Source organism: Brienomyrus brachyistius, chromosome 9, assembly GCF_023856365.1.
Source record: "Brienomyrus brachyistius isolate T26 chromosome 9, BBRACH_0.4, whole genome shotgun sequence".
Classification (NCBI taxonomy): domain Eukaryota; kingdom Metazoa; phylum Chordata; class Actinopteri; order Osteoglossiformes; family Mormyridae; genus Brienomyrus; species Brienomyrus brachyistius.
The window spans coordinates 12,451,036-12,476,973 of record NC_064541.1 but is presented as its reverse complement, the minus strand read 5'-3'; the positions used below and the strand labels follow the sequence as shown (position 1 = coordinate 12,476,973).

The 25,938-nt window shown below is 47.1% G+C and overlaps 3 protein-coding genes across 3 annotated transcripts in view; 1 reads left to right on the top strand and 2 right to left on the bottom strand.

Annotated features, from left to right (window-relative positions):
- LOC125748858 (regulating synaptic membrane exocytosis protein 2-like) overlaps positions 1-8,810 on the bottom strand; it is a 44,622-nt gene extending 35,812 nt beyond the window's left edge. Inside the window, exon 1 of the mRNA XM_049025516.1 lies at positions 8,612-8,810. Coding sequence (XP_048881473.1) covers positions 8,612-8,778 — 167 coding nt within the window. The 5' untranslated portion in view covers positions 8,779-8,810. The remainder of the gene's footprint in view (positions 1-8,611) is intronic.
- Positions 8,811-10,819: 2,009 nt separating this feature from the next.
- On the bottom strand, positions 10,820-21,952 carry dcaf13 (ddb1 and cul4 associated factor 13). The gene is made up of 11 exons (XM_049026477.1): positions 21,265-21,952; positions 20,727-20,926; positions 20,039-20,146; positions 19,860-19,949; positions 19,213-19,368; positions 18,530-18,607; positions 18,352-18,434; positions 17,463-17,627; positions 15,725-15,860; positions 12,190-12,353; positions 10,820-11,410 (listed from the first exon to the last, which is right to left on the bottom strand). The coding sequence occupies exons 1-11, from the start codon at positions 21,332-21,334 to the stop codon at positions 11,323-11,325; spliced, it is 1,338 nt and encodes a 445-aa protein (XP_048882434.1). The 5' UTR covers positions 21,335-21,952; the 3' UTR covers positions 10,820-11,322.
- Positions 21,953-22,252: 300 nt separating this feature from the next.
- Positions 22,253-25,721, top strand: LOC125749408 (mitochondrial folate transporter/carrier-like). The gene is made up of 7 exons (XM_049026662.1): positions 22,253-22,587; positions 22,913-23,063; positions 23,246-23,331; positions 24,067-24,221; positions 24,530-24,643; positions 25,116-25,261; positions 25,370-25,721. Exons 1-7 carry the CDS (start codon positions 22,395-22,397, stop codon positions 25,494-25,496), a joined length of 972 nt encoding a protein of 323 aa, XP_048882619.1. The 5' UTR covers positions 22,253-22,394; the 3' UTR covers positions 25,497-25,721.
- The last annotated feature ends 217 nt before the right edge of the window (positions 25,722-25,938 follow it).

Genomic DNA, 25,938 nt, shown 5'->3' with positions numbered 1-25,938 from the left:
GGGCAGTTGGGGTTAAGGGCCTCGATGCCACTCTGCCGACCCTGGGATTTGAACTTATGACCTCCCATGTTCCTGCTGGCTGAGTCACACAGTACCCTACATGTGGCACTTTGCTATTTCAGCACATGGTTCAGCACAAACTCAGGCTGGGGGGGGGTGCTAATCTCATGGGACGGTTCTAGTACACCTGGATCGTTGGGCAGCGTCTCTTATGCACGAGCCATGCAGAAACGCCAACATGATAAAACACGGAACAAACAATGAACCGACTCGCATTTGGAAGCCACACCTTCCATCCCCATTGGCCCGGTGGGGTCTGCGTCACCTGTGCCCCTGAGAAAGGATGTGAGAGACATACCATAGGAGTTGTAACAGACCGGAAGAGCGAAGTAAGTGGAACACAGTAATGAGGGAAGCCCCCTCCCCAAATGCAAAACCTATATCAAAAAATTCCAGATAAGCCCGTCAAAATAAATGATCTCAGTGCAATTCCTTATGAAGTCTCTTATACTGAATCAGACCCACATAGATATTCCACAAACAGTCCAACAACTAGACTCTTCCACAGAATAACGGGAGTGATCTCATCGGCCTAGAATATCACCACTGGTGAAACCTAGATATCTGATCAACTAAACGCTGCCTCATACCTCATAGCATAATGACAATAACCACATAATTTAGCCTGACAAAGAGAACAATTTCCACGGTGGTTAGTGCTAAGATCTCCTTTCTTAATTAATAGTGATTTTAACCTGGGTGTGACCGTAAAGTGGTAAATGGCGCAGGTGGATGGACCGGTCTCTAGGTGTTTGATGGGACGCTATTTGGAATTAAATGGATTCACAAAGGCCTTTGTTCAGTGGATGTGTAGCCTGACACCAGGCCACTCAGCACCTCACATGGAGAAGTAGTCCGGCGTTCTCTGCATTTTTTAGGGAATCCCACTCAAAACATGACCGTTAATATATTATCTGATAGAATGAGCACATCGCGCCTGGAAGAGATAGATTGCAGGTGTGACTTTATGGCAACAGAAGCAATAAAACAGAGATTCTAGAGCAGAGACCTACACTGATGGGGCTTTTCCCTGATATGGAGCCTGACCAGCGATTCCATAGCAGCCTGACCAAAGAGATGAGCTCCTGAACACCCTTACTCCTGTTCCCTCACACCCATCTACACCCTCACTCCTGTTCCCTCACACCCATCTACACCCTCACTCCTGTTCCCTCACACCCATCTACACCCGCACTCCTGTTCCCTCACACCCATCTACACCCTCACTCCTGTTCCCACACACCCATCTACACCCGCACTCCTGTTCCCACACACCCATCTACACCCGCACTCCTGTTCCCTCACACCCATCTACACCCGCACTCCTGTTCCCACACACCCATCTACACCCTCACTCCTGTTCCCACACACCCATCTACACCCGCACTCCTGTTCCCACACACCCATCTACACCCTCACTCCTGTTCCCTCACACCCATCTACACCCGCACTCCTGTTCCCACACACCCATCTACACCCTCACTCCTGTTCCCTCACACCCATCTACACCCTCACTCCTGTTCCCACACACCCATCTACACCCGCACTCCTGTTCCCTCACACCCATCTACACCCTCACTCCTGTTCCCACACACCCATCTACACCCGCACTCCTGTTCCCTCACACCCATCTACACCCGCACTCCTGTTCCCACACACCCATCTACACCCTCACCTATGAACACCCTCACTCCTAAGCACCCTGGCTGTCTTTACCAACCTCCCTGCCATGTCCTTCCCTTTTCACAGTATAAAAGAAAAGCCAATGTCCCCCAGCCGTTGGCCAGGCTGGAAAGGCCCCCATTGTTCCTGGGAGCCCCAATGTCCCCCAGCACCAGGCCAGGCTGGAAAGGCCCCCATTGATCCTGGAAGCCCCAATGTCCCCCAGCACCAGGCCAGGCTGAAAAGGCCCCCATTGTTCCTGGAAGCCCCAATGTCCCCCAGCACCAGGCCAGGCTGGAAAGGCCCCCATTGTTCCTGGGAGCCCCAATGTCCCCCAGCACCAGGCCAGGCTGGAAAGGCCCCCATTGTTCCTGGGAGCCCCAATGTCCCCCAGCACCAGGCCAGGCTGGAAAGGCCCCCAGCTGCATCATGCTGAACAGGCAATACACGCCACCTGAGCTAAATATAGGCACTACTTCCCTTCGCCATACTAATCACAGGTCCTGTCAGGATCTGCTGCCTCACACATTACCACTAGGCTATATCTTTTCAGATTGCAACACTGTGTAATTCCCCATGTTTATTTGGGACAACATCAAACATTTAACGCGCTTGAGTGAAACAATCACTGTCTTTTGATTTTCATTATGTCAGAAATTATATCTTATTAAAAACATGGCCGTCTGGATCGCTATCTCAGAGATCTTCTAATTGCCTACTTATGCATTGTAAATACGTAGTAATTCAGTAATCTGCCTTACATTTCTCCATAAAATGAATTTCACACATTGTCTAATTACACCCGACTGACGAGTCGAGTTTCATTGCTGTTCAGTTACATTGTACAAGTGGGACCAATTAATTTCCCAGTTCCTCGAATGAGAGACAGGACTCCCCTCTCTGCATGTATGTCTATGCATTTATATTTAACATACTGAGCAAACACTTCGGTCCAAAGCAAGGTACTGAGAGCAAATAGCACACTGCGGCCAGGGAGTCAACTAAGCATAAGTGCAGCTAGGTCGAGTTCACAGGTAAACTGGCAGGTACAGACCAGGTAACGGTTTGCTTTGAGAAAACACCAGTGAGAAACCTTCAGTCTGACTGTATTACAATTGGCTGGACTTCTGTTCCCACTGTGTTCAGTGGCATGCTAAAAAAAATCAGTTACTGAAATATACCTAAATCTCCCCCATAACCTCACCATTTACTATAAAGGCTGCAGAGCATTGTGGGTAATTATGCACGGCGTAGATACAGATAGTTCTTGTGCTCCTGCATTACTGGTGTATGATAACTGAAGATGATGCCCTAAAGTCACCAAAAGGGGGTCTGGGCAAGCTTGGGGTCCGAACCGCAGTGCTGATGCTGACGCGCTGAACCCCTAGGCCTTGTAGTTCCATGAATCCTTCTGGAATGTCGACGTAGAGATACAGCTTTGGCTCCCTTGATTAGGGTGTGTGTGTGTGTGTGTGTGTGTGTGTGTGTGTGTGTGTCTGTGTGGGGGACCTCTTCCTGAGAACAGGGAGCTGCTGATCACAGCGCAGCTCTGCATGACACAGTGCCCACGATGTAATTAGGGCTGTCATGGGGAGTCTCACCACTCAGAAGCAGGACGCTTTAATGAGTCACCACAAGGGGAAAGCAGCTGCAGGGAGACATGCCCCCCCCAGTGTGGTATAGAGTCACACAGACGAGCTACCCACCAGGCCCGGGGAGCTGCCTATATCTGGTTCAAGCTCGGGGGAAAGGTGTAGCACTCACAAGGGCAGCAGGTTGCGTGGCAGTTCAACGGTAGCCATATACCCTAGGACACTGCTGTTGTACTCTTGAGTAACTGATTGGCAAAACCTGACTATCCAGTTTCAAAAGTAAGGCAGGTACAATTGAACAAAAGCAATGCATACAAATCAAATATTAAACACGTAAAGGCAAACACTGCAGCCACACAGAGATAACTGAAAGGTTTATTACAATTAGCTAACCCTCATAAGCTGCCTTCTGTATAGAATTTGCATTGATTTGCCTCTATTGTGACCCCAGACTGGAAGAGCGGAAGGTAGGTAGGTAGGTAGGTAGGTAGGTAGGTAGGTGGGTGGGTACCTGAATTCCCCAGTCTACACTTTAACCCCAACTGAAGCTATGATAAAAATTAGCACAGCTACATGAGAAACTCCAGGCCCAGAAGCGACTCCCTCAGCAGGTTCCTCCACAATCCCTCCCGTGACTTAGAGTGTAGAGTTCCAGAAAACCCTTGTAAAAAAAAAAGCTGCAAAATGGAAGCTGAAAGACAGCAACACGTTTTCAAAGTACATAAAGAGAAGCATTTGATTAGTAAGAAGGAATCACTACGTGTGGGGATTATGCCTCCAAATCAGTGCCCCCCATAAATATTGCCACGCATCAAACAAGATTATTAAATTACTTGCAGTATCACTACACCAGTAAATATTTACCCGAGGGCAGAGTTACCTTTCTCAATAAACTTAACCGGGATGGCTCCATGTCTTCTAAGTGCTCTGCTTGCTCTTTTATTTAACAATTACGAAGAGAATCTTGCATCGTCTTATAACATCATGCATTTTCAGCCAATTGCCTGCCCTTCCTGTTCCAAAGAACAGCGAAACACAGCGCAATCTCATTCGTCGCTGCTTTCTGTTACAACTGTTCTTGCTGCCAAAAGGTCCCGGTCGTTACATGCTTTCTCGCTGGCAGAGCACCGACGCTAAGAGTACAAGCCAAAGCATAGGCCTCCAAACCCTGTATAAGCTTTGTATGTGCGGTGGGGAATGTTCCCCTGGAGGTTGTAGGGATTCTGGGTAATTACAGTGGATTCTGGGTAATTACAGATAACGTAACCACAGCCTGCTTTCCCCTACACAATCTCCCGGCTCCTCTGCAGCCCCTTCAAGAGAGACGACAGTGGGTTGATGACTCTCCTAACCACTCCGTTTGCAGTATCGGATTACAGCCTGGAGAATCCCACAGCTGTCATGGTTACACTAAGATTCCCGAAGCCCTGGTATTCTCATTAGACATCAGTTAACCAATTAGCTTCTCTGCAGTCTGCCAATAACGCCAAGACTAAGGCCCAGAGCGCTGTACATGTGGCCACAAACCATACACACAGACCGGCACATTTAACAAAACATCTATTCTTATTTATCAAAATACAAACTTTTTTTCGGTATGAAAAAAATAACTACTAAACTATCATTTACTTTAAGCTTTTAGCTTGGTCATCCTTTGAAATCATGAACTGGTTCTTAGCAGCTCTTTACCGAAGAACTTGAGAGACATGACAAACAGCTCAGCCCGGAGGGAGGGGTTAAAAATGACGATGATTCATGCAAAGTAATAAGGGGGGGGGGTATCTTCATCTTCAGTGAGTCATGCTCGCCACGGTACTGCTCTGCTTCGTTTGCAGTGAAACGCAGAACAGCTAATATGTACCTAACGAATACAAGGTGATAATGGTTAATGCTGCCCAAAGATATCGATGTTTCCGACCCACGTGAGCAGTTTACCCTTTAAATGGCGTGTCACCCCTTAGCGCATTACGTAATAAATAAATCAGTTCGGTTTCGTCATCCTCGGCGCTTGTATGTCGCTTTGAACAAATACGTGTGCTTTAGAAATTAATACACGTAAACGTAATGTAGCCTAAATATTTATTAACGGACATGGTGTAAGGGTCAGGGGATTACGGACATAAATTGTCTACTGTCTAACAATAGTCATAAGTTTGGTTTCTTTCATAAAGCGCTTTTTCAATTTCTGATTCAAGAAATATTGGCATATTCCTCACAAAATAGCCTACACATGGCTATGGTAAACTTTTAATTTGAGATTGATTTAAAACTAATTTTTACCTGGAATCCGCTTTTGATTCCAAGCTATTTGTCAACGCAGCAGCGCTGTGTACCTGTTTATTGTTTAATGAAAGTAACATCGAAGCAACTTGTTTGTGTACTTATATTTGTCAAAACGGTCATTTTAGTTTCTGGAGACTCGGCATGGAGGTGATCCCCAGACAGAGGGTTGGGAAATGGGGAACGCGTCCCTTAACTTTCCCTAAGGTGGGGGCTCCCTAGTCCAAACCCTGCAGAACTACGCCTCCCCCATTCAGTGTCGGTGTCTGGGGACGCGAGATAATACAGCGACTTCTCATCGGTTATATTCCAAGCAAAACGATCAGCGACGAGCAGACTCCAGTAGGGGATGAGGATAATGAAAGATGTTTTACTCAAGAGCTCCGAACTGGGAAAGGGGCAAACAGACCAAGAAGTCACATAACCCTCGATAAAACGCGCTCTTAACGCATTAACTTTGTGAGATCCCCCAGTTCACCCAATGTCTTAACGATGAAAAAGGGCGAGAACAATTGTGTGCGCACATTACCTATTATCAGGAATCTCTTCGCTGATCTAGAGAATATAAAACATCGGGCTTAGGGCCAAGCACGTGATGTTTATCCCCCCTAATGTGGCCACTAGTTCAGCCGATTCATGTTCATCCAAGGGCGCCTCTCTCTCTCACACACACACACACACACACGCACACACGTGCGTGCCGGGGGCATTTCAGGCAGCCTAGTCACCAGTTCACCTGAACATCGTGTCACTGCATCGCGAGGGGAAGCGGAATACCCAGAGGACCCCCACACGGACCTCGGGAGGGGGCAGCACTCCTACCCGAGGTTACAACAAACTGAGCTGGGAGGCGAAAACGCCACCTGCTAATCCACCTTGTCAGCTCCTGCTAAAAATAGAAAACGTCGACGAATATCTGTTGTACTTAAACAATGATGAAATGTCCGATTTCTTATAAAACAGGGGTTTTAAGTGTCAAAAACTGAAATATTACAGCATAATCCGTGACAGACCTAAAAGCAAGTTTCAGAAGTTTTCTAGAAATTCTGATTCGTAGGATGACGCAAGTTATAACCTAAATAAAACTAGGTTTTAGAAAAAAATTATCGTTCAGTATTCCTTTATTTCCCCCTTAAAAATGCCTTTCTATTTGCAGAACAGAGAGTACCTAATATAAGTAATCTACTTGGACAAAAATGCCACAGAGTCCTGCTGAAACCCAAAGCGGAAGGTCGAGATCCGAACTACAAAATCGAACCTAATTAACAGCCTGTGCACGTGGACAGGCATGTGATACCGTGTGTGTGTGTGTGTGTGTGTGTGTGTGTGTGTGTGTGTGTGTGTGTGTGTGTGTGTGTGTGTGTAAAAGTCTTTGGCAGTCAAAGAAAATGTTTACAGCTATTTATATTGATAGTAATTGTGTATTTGCACAGACAAAAACAATTTAACATTATAACATATGCAAATTAAAAGTATCTCAATAAAAATAAACAAGAATTCCGTCTGTTTTCCAAAAAGAACTCATATGTGTAGTTTTATGGCTAGATGAACAGTTCCCACACCTCTCCTTACGGGCACCTCAGCCATTCTACGTATTCATAAAATTTCTACACCAGCCCAGTTAATTTATTAACTTGATTTATTACATAACTCAATGGGATGTTAATTAGCCAAACAATGTGGGGTAGTGATCGAGTCAGAAAAATACATGGGTGTTTTGAGAGGTCGCTGCAAGTGCTGTGGTGATTTTAAGGGAGTTTTTGAAATGACTAAGCTGTCACGCTTTGACCGACATAATATCGTAGTTTTACATCAAGATGAAGATAATAGAAATACCACTTTCTGTGACTTTCGCATAGTACTGTATATCCATTTTCTAGACAAAGACATATAACATAGTCCAATACAGCCTACCAAAATACACATTTTATACAAACTGCTCGTTGACTCCAACCTCATAAAAAGCATTACAATAATCTAACAAACAGCCGTGGTAGAGTAGATAAGTGTTAGTAAAAGTCTGATTCAAATATCCGGGAATGGTGTTTCCACACTAACTCCTAAAACTTTCTCAAAAACGTTAATGTCTAATGTGAAACGTATTTAACTTTAATAATATAATATTCCGAAGGTTTCTTTATAATGTTACACCTAGAAGTAGTATGAAATAATAATAATACACAACCTCATCGATAAAACATTTTAAATACATCTCGGCATGGGTTTTAGATGACAGGACACACAGAATGTGTGCATGACACCAGGCAGCCGCTCCTGCCAGGGAGCGCGGATCTCAGCAGCGTGCGGTGACGCGCGTTCACGACAGCGCGACTCCGCGCCACACGGCAGCGAACAGCGCCGCGGTGCTGAAAAGCGGCTCCCCGGAGCAGGGAAGCAGCATAGCCAGGGAAAACACAGCCGATTATTGCACCCGGCCTCATGCATCGTGTCAGCCGGACCGAGCCGTGCCGCTTCGCAGCATTCAATATTTGAGAAACCGAAATCTCGCGTCGGTTTTAACTGAAGATGGCGGCCACTATTAAACCAACCCAAACCTAACAGTGAGAAGGAGGCCTGTGATATTAACTAACACATATGTCCGTTAAATATGACAGCACGATGATGGCACAAACACGTCACGAAATCAAATGACAGTCCGTCGACACAATAAATGGCGCCTGGATCAGCATCCCTGTCCATATTATTTCAAGACAGTTTTCACTTATTATTTTCACTAAACACAAACTAGCATAAATCTAAACATACACAGATGAAGCATTAGTGGACTTTACGAGACAGAGATGGACACAGATAGCTCATATTCATCCCAAGAAACGAAATCCAGAGTAATAGTAAAAGTCTGATTCAATGATCCGGCACCGGCATTTCCACAAACTACCGATGCATTACGCGCAGGTAACCGAGCATTCAGTCTCAGCATGCCACAAACTAACATGCTCCTGGCCCCTTACCCGCTCCCGTTTAAAATAAAAGCATAAGGTTATGAAATGTCTTACTTTAGCATGGACTGTTCCTTCTCCTCTTCTTTCTTCTGCCGGTCCATTACGCTAAGGATGATCTTTCGCTCCTCCTCGGTTAGATGGCTTAGATCCGGCATCTCGGTCAGCTCTGCAGCCGCAGGACGAGCGGCGGGGCCGCCCCGGGGCCCGAGTGGAGCAGACATCTTTCGATACAATTGCTAAAAAAATCAACAACCAGCAATATGACAGGCTCGGTTTGCGGGTGGGAAAATGTGATGCAAAAAAGGCGAAATGTATCATTCTGCCACATTTTCATAGCCAGTGGCCGGATACAGGATTTCAAAGACCCCTGTGCCAGGAAACATGTTTACAACAATTAACTTAGTTTGCGTATAGCATAGACGTACAGTGACACACATGTCCTCATGCATGCATGCGCGAATACATCCGTGGATGTCAAAAACACAACCAAGCACTAAAAAGGCAACTTAGAGGGGACTTTTGAACACGAGGTCATGTACGCTTGACATTTCTCAGGGAATGAAATAGATCGCCGGTAACAGAAATATGAAAAATAAGCACACGCTTTACTTCGAATGGCATAGCAAATAAAGCGCAAACTGTGTAATTTGCAAAAGCGAAGGCATCTTTAGCGTTGACCAGAAGGAGACATATAGAAGGTAACCATCGGTCACGTTGAAGATGATAACCGAGCGACAGCTGTACTCTCGGATTCATACAATTGCTTTTAAAAACAATTCCTGTACGTGGAGAAGGTGACAGAAAAGCCCTTCCGCGTTATCAGAGTATAATTCATCCCGAAAGTATCCCAAACACACTTCTCACTGCGTCCACTGGTGCAACTGTACACGAATATAACAAGCTCTTGCCTTTTTTTTTTATTTTGCAATCATGTTAAATCCCGTCTAACCCATTGCTGTCATCTTCTAGAAAGATGTTATTCGCATCTTGAATCGAGGGGGCGTCTTTTTCCTTTTTTTCAGTTGTTTTCCTCGTCCTTCCTCCTCCTCACCCTCTTTCACGGTCTCCTCCAGGTTGTTGATTCTTGGAGGTTTCTTAAATGCACAAAAATGGATGCAATGAAAAAAAATCCAAATAGAGGGGGGCGGAGCGATGCATCTACGTAGAACAGAGATGAGCGGATCCCGGGGAGGGTAGCGGAAGGGAGACCCGATGGTCGCCCATTGACAGCGCGAAGGGGAATCGCCTCCAAAACGTGGACTGGATGACTGCAGCCTTGGTGTGGACTTGCTAATTCTAGGTTATGTGGATAAATATTTTAATTTATTCCAGGGTGACGTACTTAAACAAAAACCAGAAGAGGAAATGTATTTAATAACCACACAGCAACCGGATTTAATACGCCTGTTCTTGTTACTACTTATTTTTTATACGTCGGGTATATTGTAAAACATTATAAATGTGACGCTTCAAACTAACATATATAGCTTTTCCCACGATCTCCGGCCATCGGCTAGTTTCGGCCACATGTCCGCGTACTTATCGCTCCTGATCCGGCTTGCGTTCAGTATAATGAGATACAAAGAAGCTCACGATCGAGTTTCTGGATTTTTAATTATTTATGAAGCCCCCAGTCAACTGAGTGTTAAACCGTAAGGATAATAACGCTTTTGTCGTTGCATTTTAATAACCCTGTTCCTCCTCGCGGATTAAAGTGCACGCTCCTTGTTTAAAAGTTATCATATGCGCAAAGTTCGGATGACTATCAGCAAACCCATGATTATTAGAAGGCCAGGTTTAAAAGGGTAATAAGAGGTTAAGGAAAAACAAACATGAAGCCGACGAGACGCAGCTCAAAGCCATATAAAGCGCAAAACAAGCCTGTCTCGTTTTTCCTGATATGGCGACCACTTATACTCGCCCCCAACATCTGGCGTTCACGTCTCTCTTCACCTGACGAGACAAGTGTTTGCCTTGGCAACCAATTTAATAATGAGTTCAAAAGAAAAAGAGAAATTTGGATGCATAATGGGTAAGAAGTCAGGGACTAGGAAGGATGAACTAAGCTGGTAATCAACCTGAGAAGTGGAGAGAGAGAACTGTGGGGGAAATGCAGGACGTCAGACCATTTCCAGTCTGGGACATGGGCTGACAGAGACACCGAAAATGTAGAGGTAAAAAAAATGCAGGTGCCATCCAGATATGACCATTGCCACTGGACCAACACCGACATTTAAAGGACTGACTGCAAACATAGTGGTCTTGAGTTCATTTATAGTCAAGTTTTATTACAAGATTTTAAAAATAAAAAAACAAACAGGTCAGCAATATGCTATGAGAGAGGGAATAGGGTTACAGCATTTGCATGCGATATGTTGCCCTGCAAGGAGATCCGCATGCCCATTACCCCTGGGGTCAGTGTTCAGTTTCTTCGATGAATTATACGCGCTTTCGAGGAGCTTGACTGTTTCATGACATGTCCAGTCGCCCCCCCGCAACCTCCAATGAGAGAGCAAAAGAGAGTCAAAAGAGCCCTTACAGAAGTAAGGGAACACAGAATTCCGCAAACCTTTAGTAGCTGGTGAAAAGGAAAACAGGAATTCTTCCAAATTCTGTACACTGTGGTGGTGTGGGGGAGGGGGGGGGCTGGGAATCCTCGCAGAAATAGTCTGGAGAGGAAAATGTACACTACACAAACCAGTGGCTGCTGTCCATCTCCATGGGGGTACGCCTGGGGGGGGGAGGGGGAGGGTTATGGGGGGTTTCTACTTGACCACAGCAACAATATGCTTCTCCTTCTCAGCCACAGTGGGGATGGAGCCTGGTTTGCTGTGCTTCTTCACGTTCCTCTCCCTGGAAGAAGAAAAACAGACTCTGTCAATCCCATTTAGCTATGAACAGGCCAGCATCTCGACAGGGACTCCACCCAACATGCCCCCCCCCACCCCCACCCCCCCAAACACTAGGTGAGCCCGCCAGCCTCGAGCTGATCGCAGATGCACCGACGGGGAGCAGATGGAGCCTAACTCATCAGCACCTGAGAATGCAGACAGGACCGGGCCACCGTGCAGTGCTGCTACACGCCAGCATCGATCACGCAATGCTAAAGCGGCTTGGAAATCTCCAAAAAATGCTAACACGATACGCATAACAGCTGACTTAATAGCACTAGAACATTCCGAAGCTCCTTCAGCGCCGCCTGACTGAGGAGGGAGTGGGTCAGCGGCATTCCGCTGGCAGGGGAACAGACCCCTTCAGCAGCTGGCGTAACAGGATCTCCGTTCCCAGGTGAGCCGGCGGCCATCTGTGGCAGCGGCCCCAGCAGGCCCAAGCGAAACGTCAGAAGGGAATGTGTGTGCTTTGCGGAAAAGCCAAGCCACAGCAGAGCCCTTCCGTTATTCCCTACCTGGCTGGAAACGCCCGTCAGGGCTGGAGAGAGGGCAGCAGGGGGTGATGGAGAGTCGCAAAAGCACGGGGGCCAAGCTGACCCCTGGGGCAGGGCGGTGCTCCGCCAAAATGCTACCCTCCGGTGCTGAGGCTGCCACGCCAGGGAGGAGGCCAAGGGCAACGTTACCGCTTAACGTTACCGCAGCCAGGTATGGAAGGGAGCGTGCGTGGGGGGCGGCACTCACTTCCTACGGCGGGCTGCCTCCATGACCTGCAGCTCCTTCCGCTGAAGGAACAAGCCTTTGGGCAGGTGCCGGTGGCGGGCGATTCGGCGGATCTGTGGGTGGTGCTGGAACTTGCTCTTCAGCTTCTGGTTGTAGTTTTGGGCGGTTTTTTCCCTGGGGGTCAGCTGGGGAGGGGGGGGGGGGGCACACAGAGGTTTAAAATGCCATCCCAGTCACTTAAGGAAGGGCTACAGCATGCAGCAAACGTCCCGCATTAGTGCCCATTAAGCAGAAAACTATAGTGCTGGATTTAGACTGGCAGACTGGTTTCTGTGGTGGTTATCAGTACGAGCACCTCAGAAGACAGAGATGGGGACCAGCAGGGAGTAACATTTATTGGACACACTCATTTCTTATCAGGCTTTTCCTCCAAAATTCAGCTACTGCATATACCGCGTTTCCCATCCATTAAAGACAAACTTGTCTAAACAAACTATATGTTTATCATTTGAGTTAATCCAACAAAAGTCAACCGACATTCTGTCATAAATCGACACAGCTCTTCACCTCCTCCTAGAAGAATGAATTTGAAGAAAGAGTGGAGGCGAAAACGGAGAACGCAGCCTTTTCACTAACGGGTCAGGTTATGGAGAAGGATGAAACGGCACAAGTGTCGGCTTCAAGAAAGCAAACGGAGGATACAGGGGCACGTCCTGAGAAGGTGTCCAAGCCAGCTAAGATGCCAGGGCTGCGGCTCTCCGCTCAGGGCGCATGAAGCTGCTCCCTTTGCCCGCGCAGCCCGTCAGCGGATGATCCTCCCCACCATTTTGGGTTGCCCTCTAAGCACTTTATGTATTTAGTTGATGCTGTTACCCAAAGCGACATGAAGTATCATCAGTCACTAGCAGGAGCAATTGGGGTTAAGAGGCCTGTTCATGGGCTCAGCAATGGGCAACTAACATAGCATCTGAATTGCTGAACTTCTGACCACGGGTGCCGAGGCACAAAGGCACACGCTGCCTTCTTACTGGCTGGGAACAGGGGGCGTAAAGGCAGGGATAAGCTGGGAAAAGCAGTAAAAACTAACCAGTAGCCTCAGAGTTTGGAAACTTGTTCTATTCCAGTAGGTGAGCGCAGGTCAATCACAATTTGCATGGACATGCCACTCTGATGTGGTAATTAACTCTCTCTAATGATTTATGAGGCAACTGAAATACCGATTAATTATACAAGGGGAAAAAAAAAAAAAAAACATTTTCATGGGGGAGGGTTGATACATGAAGTATAGGAGAAAGTCCTGGCATGATGTCATATATAACGTGGGGCACCGTTACACCCACGTGCAAAGATTTATGTATACAAACATGCATGTAAAATAAAGCTGATATACGAGGGAGGAGGATTCATTGCAAAGATACAATCTCGTAACTTGGCAAAAAAGCAGGAGCATCCCACGGATTTAAGGTCGTGCTCATAACAAACGGCTGTGATAATTTGGCTGGGCGGCGGGACACGTTTCTGCGGCGGACGCCGGGACCTCCTGAGCGGAGCTGGCACGGGAGCGGACGGCCGTCAGCCGCATCGCCATTCCTCATAAATCCACGGTCCCCGCTGGAGCACGTGGCGGGATGCCGTCCCCACGACAGCATTCCTAAAGGGCTTTCATCCTAATTAAATGCAGCGATTTTCCTCGAATTCATTTTACATCGGGGGGGCGGGGGGAATAAATGCTGCCAACCCCTGCGAACGGTGCCAGCAAACCTCATCATTTAAGGAATTTCAACGTTTACCTACAACATTTTTTTTTTTTTAAACAGGTGGGTGAGGAACCTGATGCTGAGGGAATGAAGCAGAAAGACCTTCACAGCTCACAGCAGCAGAACAACGAGGAGCTACATCTTTGTGGAACGAGCACCACCGCCAGGAACCCTGGGCAGGTATCAATCGAAATACAAAATGCTCCGAGATGAAGTCACTCCCCACTGACCGCCTCAGCAATGGGGTCTCCATCCTCCAAGATTACGTGCATTTTGTAGATGCTAACAGATATTGTTTGTGAAAATGAAACCTCAAATATCACCAAAAAAAGTTTCGAAGTATTGCTTGAGGTGGTTTTTGTGGCAAATGGAAAAGAAAGAATTTCGCAAAAGTGCCATGGAAACAGAATTTCTGGATTAGGAGAGTTATGACACTGCGTGACACGCAAGGGTGCAACAACGTCCCAGATCCACAGTTCAGTCCAGACCTCGATATCTGAGCCACAGCTCAACCCTTAACAAAGGGGGGAAAAAATCTGGGTTTCATTGACTGGTAAAAGAATAACGTTAGATTACACTAACGTCACATAACTACGTAAACAAAAACATACTACACTCCACTGGATAACCAAAATGTAGCCACACTGCTGGCTTGATCGTGCCCAGGTGCTCTGCAATCTCAGGATTGTTATCCATTTTTAACCAATGAAACCAGCCTAGCTTTTACTGCAGCTGTGATTACGATCATGATTTGATCAAGTAGTCATGTGACACGCACGATTAAGGTGCTATACGAAATGCTTCCAAAATATACAGCACAATTGTGATCCACATGTGTTATAGTGTTAAATGTGAAACGCAAAATGAATTTTGCAACATTAGTAACGCAATGAGAGCTCAACAGGCTGCACCCGGGCCAGCGGATTCTGTTTGGGTGCATATTGAACATTTGTGTTGTGGTTTCATTCTCGCGTTACACCATGGCATGACAACTGGTCCTTCTAGAACCATCAGTTTGTGGAAAGTCCGTTCCATGCTGAAGCAGACAAATTTGTGGGATGACTTTCACGACTACTATTCATGGAAACGCACCCTATTTGCAATTTCACTCTGAAGTGCACAAAAGTAGTAGAAACACAGCTAAATCAGCCCAGTTTTTCATGACAGACAGGTCAACCCCGATTCTGTGTTCAACAGGCACAGAAGTCTTCAGCGACAACTGCATCCATACATTTAGCAGACAGTCATAAAACCAAAGGAAGCATAATCAGCCAGAGGGACGGATGTAACTTCTGAACGCAGCACAAGACTGGAAGAGACTTGATTCAGCGTTTCTTTAATTAAAATACCCAAGATGGTGAAGCATGCAGCTAGAAAAGCATCAACTGATTTAAGTGATTTAAGTGATTGGTGGCTTAAAACTGCTGATAAGCAGGGGGGCATTGTCTGATCCATTAAGGACAGAGCTTTCAGATAAATCTCGGGTCGGGATTTTACGTGCCACAAGTTTGCTTCCCCCCCGCAGTCACATGACAGGGGGCAGCTAATTCAGCTCCCAGGGAGCACTGCTTGTGGGCGGTACCTGGCTGGACGGGGATTCGAACCAGTAACCTTTCAATCACAAGTACGCATCCCGAACCATTAGACTACATGTCATAGTTATTTTCCTTTGGAATGTAACAGCACAGCAAAACACTAAGTAATGTTCTGTTAACGAGGCTGGCAGAGGCCGAGGCTGGCAGAGGCCGAGGCTGGCAGAGGCCGAGGCTGGCAGAGGCCGTGGGCGGCTCAGGACTCACCACCCCCAGCTTCTCCGACGCATTGGCCTTCCACAGGCGGATGTTCATCTCGTCCGAGCCGGTCATGATGTACCTGCTGTCCAGCGACCACCTAACGCAGATGACGTGCTGCATACGCTTGGTGTGGTACACCTCTCTGCGGGAGGGGGGGGGGGGCAGATAAACGCAAATGAATAATCAGATTTAACAGGGGCTACAAGAGCATGGCAGCTTCACTTTCCATTTTAAACCCCCCCCTGGAATTCACACTCACTCTTTCATACCTCTTCTACGTTCCCCCATGAAGGGTGACATTGCCACGAGAACTCCCTTCTCCAGGCTCATGATTAGTTCCCAAACACCCACATTCGGCAAACCCAAACCGTTCCTTGCATTTGCAGTATTTCGCCCCCCAGTTTACTTTATTCTACTACCTATCAGAAAGTTGCAAATTTAAAATTGCAGGAGCAAAACCCTCCTGACCTCCCAAGATAACCATTCTATCACCTATCTGCTCAACCCCCCCCGCCCCCAATTCAAAGACCCTCATTTCATTCTTTAGGTCTCTTCCCCCACCCCTACTCCAGACCTCATAAATCATATCAGCAATAACATTATAATCGACATTTAACCCCCATCGCAGCCGCTAAGGATGCTGACTGGACACACTAGCTGCTAAGCAAACTGGGAAATATTATGCATCAAAATCGACGCCCAGTTAACCAGGGTCGTCATCCCCCCCCGCCCCCCCCACTTCATGAAGACACGGATCGATATCACTCCTACTAATAGGCATTATAGCTGGACTCCACTGGGTGCCAAACAGCAAACTGCTACATGCTCGCACACCATGGCTTCGCAAACTCCTCTCATGCCCAGATAAAACCCAGAAAATGTGCCCAAGATCAATCTACTCCGTTTCCCCCTCCTCAGCGTTTCCGTCAGCTGTCTGCACCCAAACACCAAGCCCTCGCACACTGCGGCAGCCACGCAGCGACCGGCGAGAACGACCCGTCAAACACTCATCCCTTCATCAGCGCGTCGTTAGCTCATTGCTCTTCCTTAACCGCTGAAACAGAAGATGGCATCTCATCGCGCTGTGGTTCATCATCATCATCATCATCAAGTATTAACCAGAAGAATACGGAGCGACCGGAACTGAACAAGGCACCCATAGCTCAGACTGCAGCAAAGCGAAATGACCAGAGTGAACAGTTTAAGGCAAAACATTAAACGAGCTTACTGGTGGGTAGCTACAATTACCAGTAATTACTGTGGGGGGGGCAACATCAGATCATTCTTATCTGGTCTTGTATCATAAGAGTTATAGCTCATGTGCATGTTACCTCCACCCCCAACCCCTCCAAAGAGCTGCATTATTCAATAGGGCGGGCCGCTATTAATCAACCCGGATCACTATGAAGACCTCCGCAACAAGGGGTGCTTCTGGCATGGCATCGATTGCTCACGGTCCAGTGACCGGGCCTTTTGAACCAGAGGACAGGAGTGTCAGGAGAGCAACATGTGGGCGGGATGGGGCGGGGCCAGGCGGGGCGGGGCCAGGCAGGGTGGGGCGGAGCCAGGTGGGGCGGGGCCAGGCAGGGCAGGGCGGAGCCAGGCGGGGCGGGGCCAGGCGGGGCGGGGCCAGGCGGGGCAGGGCCAGGCGGGGCAGGGCCAGGCGGGGCAGGGCCAGGCGGGGCAGGGCCAGGCGGGGCAGGGCCAGGCGGGGCAGGGCCAGGCGGGGCAGGGCCACACTCACCTGCTGTGGCCCACGTTTTTAGGGAATATCCGGATGGTCTTGTCGAAGCTGGCCGTCACAAACTCCCTCCCCGTCGGCGAGTAGTCCAGGTCCAGCACAGCGGAGACGTGGTCTTTGTGAACCATCACGGGGGTGTCCAGCCGCCGCATGTCGAACGTGTACAGGCTACGCAACATTGGGGAGACAATAGGAAGATGGGACTCTCTTAAAGGGCCAGCAGCGAAGCCTTCCGGAATGAACCACGACTTCAGCCACTGTCACGCTCACTGGTCAAACAGGCCTCAGTGACGCGGCTCCGAGACGATGTGGGAAGGCCGCAGTAACGCCCGCCGCCAGCTGCACGTAGGGCAGGGCAATGTATCGAATTTTAATTTCAATTACGATTTTGGCTTCCAAGCATCATCTAAACAAAATAATTGAAATAAAACGATTATTGTGCCGCATTTCATTTCACAATGATGCCCCTGTTTTTTTCTTGTGTTATAAATCCAGTGCCCCCCCCCCTTCCAGCCTCTTTTTATTTGTTTCTCAGTTTAATTATATTAAGAGTTCAAGGAAATCCACTGTTAAAGACAAGTGTTTTTCAGAAGTTCAATAAATGGATGACCGTTCCAGTCATTGAGTAATTGTGTTAATCGTGATCAATTATGACCAAAATAATCATGATTATGATTATGATTTTTGCCATAATCGAGCAGCCCTAGCTACACACAGAACCCAGACTAACTTAACTGCTCAGTCAAGAGGGTAAAACAAAGTAAAACGCTAATAACACTGCAGCTCCATGCAGTCCTGACACCAACGTCAAAATAGGCACCAAACAAGAGAAGTAAAAGTTTGAGCACAAAAAACACTGTATCCTGAACTGCAAAACAAACTGCCCACTTACTTATAATCTTCATTTGAACAGGTGAAGTAGTATGCCTCCATGGGATTCCAGCACAGTGTGTTACTCCGCAGACTCATAATCACCTGAGGGGACAATTAAAATTAGAAATGAACACGCCATCATCACGACGGGGACACGCACCTCCCCGCGTGTAGTGTGACAGGTGACAGGGGCCCACCTTCTTCAGGGGGTTGGCCTCCCTCATGTCGTAGAGCACAATGCTGCGGTCTGAAGCACAGCTGGCCAGGAGCTCGGTCTGTGTAAGGACAGCTGTGATCAGGCACCAGTATCAGATGGAACGAGATGCAGCACGACACGGCAGCGATCAGAGGTGGGTCAGGCTGAATCTCCTGACATGGCAGTCAGCCACCTTCTTAGATGCTTAGGCTCTAGGCCCTGTCCTGCCCAGAACATCTCAGGTACACCACAGGCCAGTCAACAGCAGAGCATATACATGCACACACAGCCCTGACCCAGCGATTCCCAACCGAGTCTTCAAGGACCTCCAGACAGTCCATGTTTTTTTGGAAGCTGGGAGGGAGCAAAAACATGGACTGCAGTGAGAAACGCTGCCCTAACCTATGGGCAATTTAGAAGTGCCAGTTAGCTGGGATTTGACTGGGCTGTAGAAAGAAAGCAGAGAAAACCCAAACAATTTGGGTAAACCATACACACATCACATACAGAGCAGAGCTGGGATTCAAACCTACAACCCTGGAGGCGCAAAGCAGCATGTCTACCTACTGAACCACCGCGCAGCTCACAGCATCACTGACATTTCATTACATGCCAGTGTAAGTGGACCTGCGGATTCAGATGCAAGAAATACGTAGCGCCAGCCTCCCCCGACCAGAGACAGACCTCCACAGGGTTAAAGCGGACGCAGCTGAAGCTGTCCACCCCCCAGGTGAAGGTGCGGATGGGGCTGCTCCTCTGCTCATCCCAGATGTCCACCTGCTGGCCGCAGGTAGCAAACACACTTTCCTTCTGGTGGTGGTCGATGCCGGTTAACACCGTCTGAGGAGTGCAACACAAGCTACATTCACATTACAGCGCTAATGACCTGTACCTAACCGCAATGTCAGCACATCGCTCTTCCAAAACAGCCTGCATATATGCATTGATATGTTTTTGCACGAGTCATCTGTGCAACCAACAGCAAAAAGTGCTCGGCGCATGCATGAAGGCCCACATTCCCATCTCATAGCCACAAATCAGATATGACTTCAATCTAGGACCACATTTGACAGTGACTCAAATCTGATTTGAAATGATCGGATTTCTGTGCACACACAGCCCTAAAAACATCAGATCCGTGTTAAGGCAAAGAAGTCAGAGTCACTTCAGCCTGATAATATGAATGTCACTATAAAGCTTGCAAGGTGCCAGTGTGTCAAGTTTCTCCGGTATGTTCTTTTATTTCCGCAGATTTACTATATTAATTCATTTCGCAGACTCTTTTCCCAATGAATCTTGGCTGTGCCTTACGAGATGCTGTAACAGCCTACCTTTCCCAGGATGGTGTTCAAAGGCTCCTCTTCCTCTCCGTATCCAGGGGTGTCCATCTTCCACTGCTTGACGGTCCTATCATCACCCACCTATAAACTGGCAGAGTTAGGAACCACTCACGTGTGTGTAATACTACTATGTCACCCACAGCCGCAGGTGGCCAGAAGGGGGCGCTCACCGTGAAGAAAGACGCCCCACAGAAGCGGACGCACATCCCCCGCACAAAGCCCTCGTGTGCCTGTAGCGTTCGCACACACTTGCGTGTTGGCAGGTTCCACACTTTGACCTGTGGCACAGAGACCCCTCGTCAGGTGGATGAGAAAACAAAATGCCGACCTTAACAGCTTACTGAAGAATAATCAAGTCTTTACGACAATCAAGGCTAAAATCATGCGCATTGTTATTAAACCTTGTCAGATACAGACAAAAGGACAACTGCTTCTCTGGTGCAAGTTCAAGATAAAATTGCTGAACTTAAATGACATTCACTGTTTAAACCCTTAACTGACACATCTTTTCAATACAATTTCCATCGAAATAACACTTAATCAAAAATACTGTAGAAGGAAGAGCCTCCTGAAATGTATCATCTGCAGAGAGGTTTATTTATTTCTTCGCCAGGGTTGCCAACTCTCACGCAAGAAATCTTACAGAAAATCTATATTACTCCATTATAGACCTAAAAGTAGATACATCAAAAGTGTTGGGGTAGGTTGCAAACCCTACAGACTATTTATAAGCTAATAAAACCCTTACATTCCTGTAAATGTGCTGGCAGATTTGTCTCAGATTTAAAATGTCACTCGGCCTGCTGACTGACGTCAGCCACCCTGCTTTGCTGGTGTAAGGGGCCGGCTGCCAGGTACCTCGCCATCGCAGGATCCAGAGAGGAGCGTGGACAGGCTGCTGGGGTGCTTGGCCATGCAGTTGACCCCATCCCTGTGGCCATCCAGGGAGGCCACGAAGGGTTTGGCGAACACGCGCTCTAGCTTGGTGGCGTTCAGAGCCCGTGTGTACTCCCTCGGCACTTCGAAAGGGTGCAGTGACGGTTCATAATTCCTGGGAACTAAAACACAACGTTGTTAGAAATCGTTTTGATTACTGTTACCATAATCAATCACTTCGGACGAAGAAATGTAGCTTTTTAACAACACAAATAGATAAATGTATCATTCACTACAGATAAGACCCCATACACACGAGAATTAACATTTTAACATGACACTCGTGTGTTAAAGATTTTGAAATATACGTGTATGGTAAGGTTTGAGGTATTCTTATTGTGTTAAGCAATAGTAGATAACATCTGATAAAACGGTTTTGGCTGTCGGTATAAACCACAACCTAAGAAGGTGTGTAAATGATGTAAGAAGAGCAGGAATTCCTCTGTAACCGGAGACCCACCACGCTGCACGTCTTTGGTCGTTTCGCGGACATAATCATCCGGGTTTCGGCACAGGACCTTCACTTTCATCTTTTACCACGCGTGGTTATCCGCCTTCTTCGTATGTTACTACACCGATTCAAAATTCAATTATACAAAAAATACAAAGTATACATGTGTTCTGTTCAGGAATCCATCTTTAAAAGAGTCTCGTAACTCGTGTTATTTGTTGGGTATGCTGCCCCCTACCGGACTGGAGTACGACCTGTAGGACTTCATTTGTTCAGCAAACTACTTCCTAATTCTTAAATTTGCATTGTTTTCTTTTTTCATCGTGAAATTCAGTAGTCATATTAGATATTGTTCATGTGTTCTGCTGTTTTCTCTTGAGTCATGATTCTTATATCAATGGCTAGTGGCAATGTACCTATGTCTGGCATAATGTTGGCTGCATTTCGTGTGAGATACATACACTCCTACAGTTGTTTTCCTGACTTCTCATAAAATAGTACAACGTGAGTACGTAACCTATAATAAACGTGACACTACTTGAAACAAGATTTACCGATTGCATGATCTACAATGTGCCCATACAAAAATATTGTTCTTCTAAATATTTCAGTTAATTAAATACCATTTTCCATACCACAGCTTTACAAAATTTCTACCAGCTGTTTGCACCGGACTTTTACTCATGTCTATGAAGTTTACCTAGATTTAGAATTTTATGGTCAACTTTAGACCTGAGTGTCTTGGGTTTGCTGCCACCTTTTGTATCGGAGGATACACTACATACATTTAAAATTATGATTTAATGTTCCCAGAGAATTAACTAAATCGTCGTTGATGTTTTTAAGTATGAGAAAAGTGCCAACGCCTCCCAGGGTCTTAAAATGACAAAACGGGACTTCGGTTGTTCGTGCATACGGTTTGTCTCGTTTCGGCGCGTTGCATTATGGGATATAGATGTCGGGTTTTGGAGCACTTTTATTGCGTCATAAACGCGCGACTTTGGAACAAGCGCTTGAAGAGGTAGAACGTGAGTGGACAGCAGCAGCGTGGGTGTGTAGGGGACATGTTCGTCGGACAAGGCATCTAGTTCAGATGTCAGTTAACCCTGCGTCCGGTTACTAATCTGCCATCAGTGAACATGAGTCCTGTGGGATCCCCGACGCCGCTGTCAGTGTCATCGGAACGCGAAGGCACTCCGGTGTCGGTGACAGCTAGACTCCGGCGCTTCTTTTCTCATGTCAGATACGAAAATTTAGTGGCGGGTGTGAGCGGAGGGGTCATCTCCACTATGGTGTTACATCCCCTCGATCTGGTCAAGATCCGATTTGCAGGTACGTATTATTCCCGCTTTCGGTGATGACAAGAAGGAGATTTAGGAAGACGCTTAATTGTTGTAATCATGGACCCAGTCTGAAACTGATAGTTTAAATATAAATCTGTGTTATGGAGAGCCCAATCGTTTTGTGACCAGAGCAACAATTTTAATTCCTGACAAAATTATGTATGTGTAGGACAGCTGAAGGGAGGTATTCGTGAGTTTCGGGTTGGATGAGGCCAAATGCACGGGACGCGCGTCGCATAGCAGCCAGACTTGTAACACATCAATTACATTAGTAAACGAACTGTAACCTACTAACCCCCCATCCCTGGGTGCAGTGAGCGATGGACTGGAGCTGAGGCCCAAGTACAATGGAATGCTGCACTGCATTCGGAGCATCTGGCGGGCGGAGGGACTTAGGGGACTCTACCAAGGAGTGACTCCAAACGTCTGGGGCGCCGGAGCGTCCTGGGGACTGTACTTCTTCTTGTGCGTATCTTGACACGTGCGACTCAGATTTTCACCAATTAATGAAGAAGAGTGCTTTCATCGTAAAAACATTAATTAATCTCACAAAAACTACAAAAGCATAAAGTGTCAAAGTGAATGTATACATAAAACATATCTTTGCTTTTAATTTGGCTGGCTAAGTGTTACATCACCCCCTGCAGCTATAATGCAATCAAGGCGGCCGCTCGGGAGGAACGGCGCTCTGAACTCAGGGCTTCGGAGCACTTGATAGCAGCCGCTCAGGCAGGTGGGTGCTGTCTGGACGTGTCCCAGTGTTCTGTCTTCCCAGGGGGTTCTGATCCACATTGTGCAACATGGTACATCTGCAGTTTCCATGCAGCCTTTCTGGTCATACAGGATCAGTGTACCGATGCTTGTATTCTGCCACTTTTTCAGGGACCGAGACAAAGGGAGACATTGTCAAAATACCCATTTCTCTGGCACTCAAAGACACCCAAATTAAAATATTAACAAAACTGGACACAGTTTGTACATCTTTACTTTCTCAGACTGTCACTGATCCTTCAAGTAGTAGAATTAAGTTTGGGCTGCTGGACCATCCAAGTCAGAAACATGAGTCCATCAGAAGGGGAGAAATGAATGATCTGGACCCTTCATTATAACGTCTGTGTTCCCAAAATGAGCTGCTCCAGTTGGGGGTGGGATATACCACTGGCAGCCTTTAATTTGGGGTGTGCTTTTCACTCATGGGAGGTATACTTACACAAAAATGTTCTGAGGGCAGAATGAAAAATTCTTGGTTCAGAGAAATAACCAATCAGATTGTACAGGAGGTGGGTCAAGTGGCTCAAGAAGGTAGGGCCAACCAATCAGATTTATTTATCCCCCTCTAGTTGCCTGGACCCACCTCCTCTACAATTCTCGAATAATGTGTTTTTGAAATGGTGACTGAGGATGGGGGGTTTGTCACCATCTGAGTATGTGCTGTTCCACTTCTAACCAGCCCAGACTTTCCTTCCAGGTGCAATGACGCTCTGCCTGACCAACCCGATCTGGGTAACGAAAACCCGCCTGGTCCTACAGTACAACACCGACCACTCTGGGAAGCAGTACAGAGGCATGCTGGATGCCTTGGTGAAAATATACCAACAGGAGGGTGTAGCAGGACTGTACAGGGTAAAGCTTGCTCTGACTCCCTCGGAATTCCCTACTCTTTAGAGCTGTGGTTCTGTTTTACTTGGTCGTTAAGCTACAACCCAAAGACATTAGGAACAGTGCTTGGCATGAGTCTTCAGTCTGGTGAGTCTTTAGTGTTGAATTTTTAGAAGTTCACCACTAGGGGGCGCTTTAAAACCAAATAAGTGAGCTTCCTGAAGACATAAGGTGTCTTGAGCTTAAAGAGTGTTAAACCAGCAACAGAAGTACTTTTAATAAATGGGAAGTTGCGCGTTTCAACAGTAACGTGCCATTCTGTGTGATTCCAGGGTTTTGTGCCCGGATTGTTCGGTACGTCCCATGGCGCACTGCAGTTCATGGCATACGAGGAGCTGAAGAGGGGATACAATAAGTACAGGAGCAGAGCTTCAGAAGCGAAACTGGTGAGACCGAATGTGTTGAATGGACAGTTCACTGTGTTTTCAGCACCTTTGTGTGTGTGTGTGTGTTTGCAGTTATAGCATTGTGAGGACCAAATTCCCCACAATGTGATGAAAACCTGTTATCTTTCTCCAATGGGGATATTTTTAAAGTCTCCATATTAGGTAATTCGGTTTAATAAAAAGTCTATGACTGTAAAACTTGGTGGTGACATAGTTAAGTTTAGGGTTGGGTTAGGGTTATACCCATGAATGGACAGTCCCCACAAAGGCATAATTACAAACCTGTGTGTGCACATCCTTTGAAACCCAACAAAGTGTTTCCATTGCATCAAGCATAAATATGACCTGTGCAAAAACAAAATTACTGGTCACAACTGGACTCCACAAGAGCAGAATAGAACAGAAAGAACCTTTTCAATCCAATTACTTTGCTTCCCAGAGAATCGCAGCACGGCAATTACTTTCTCCACAGAATCCATTAGAATATCTCTCCATGGCTGCCCTGTCCAAAATCTTTGCCGTCGCCACTACATACCCATACCAGGTGGTCCGAGCCCGGCTACAGGATCAGCACACCACGTACAGCGGAGCGGTGGACGTCATTCGGAGGACATGGAGGTGACGACTGCCCTCCTGCAGATCCTTTATGTGCAGATCCACTCGTTCACTTTCACATGGTCACATGGTAGAGCTGAAGTGTCACATGACGCGTGTCTCCTCTGCCAGAAATGAGGGCCTGAGAGGCTTCTACAAAGGCATGCTGGCCAACCTGGTGAGGGTGACCCCCGCATGCTGCATCACCTTCGTCGTGTATGAGAACGTGTCCCACCTCCTGCTGGACCAGCAGGCATGAGCAGAAGACACAAACTCGGGGGAGGATTTCCACCATGCCCGAGAGTCCTGACGGATTTCCCCAGCGCGTGGTTGGTTATCGAGGCCCTGTAGCCCCAGCTTCTCCAACTTCTTGGCACAGCACCAAAACAGCCTCGGATCGGAACAGCCGTAAATAACCTTCGTCTGAAAGCATGTTATAACCACGTCTGGTTATAACAGACAATAAATAAAAATGTGAAATCAAGCTCAGCGATCTCTCAGCTCATCCCTCGAGTTTTAATGAGTAATGAAATCAAATTTATTTTTAGTTTGTTTGTCAGGAAACGTAAAAACTTTTATGTGCATAATGTGGTTTTCCCAAACGAAGTGCCACTCCCTGGATCAGACATCATTAGAATCTCTGAACATCTCGACGGCCCACAACTGAAGGCAGATCTGACTCACTGGGGTACCCCACCCCC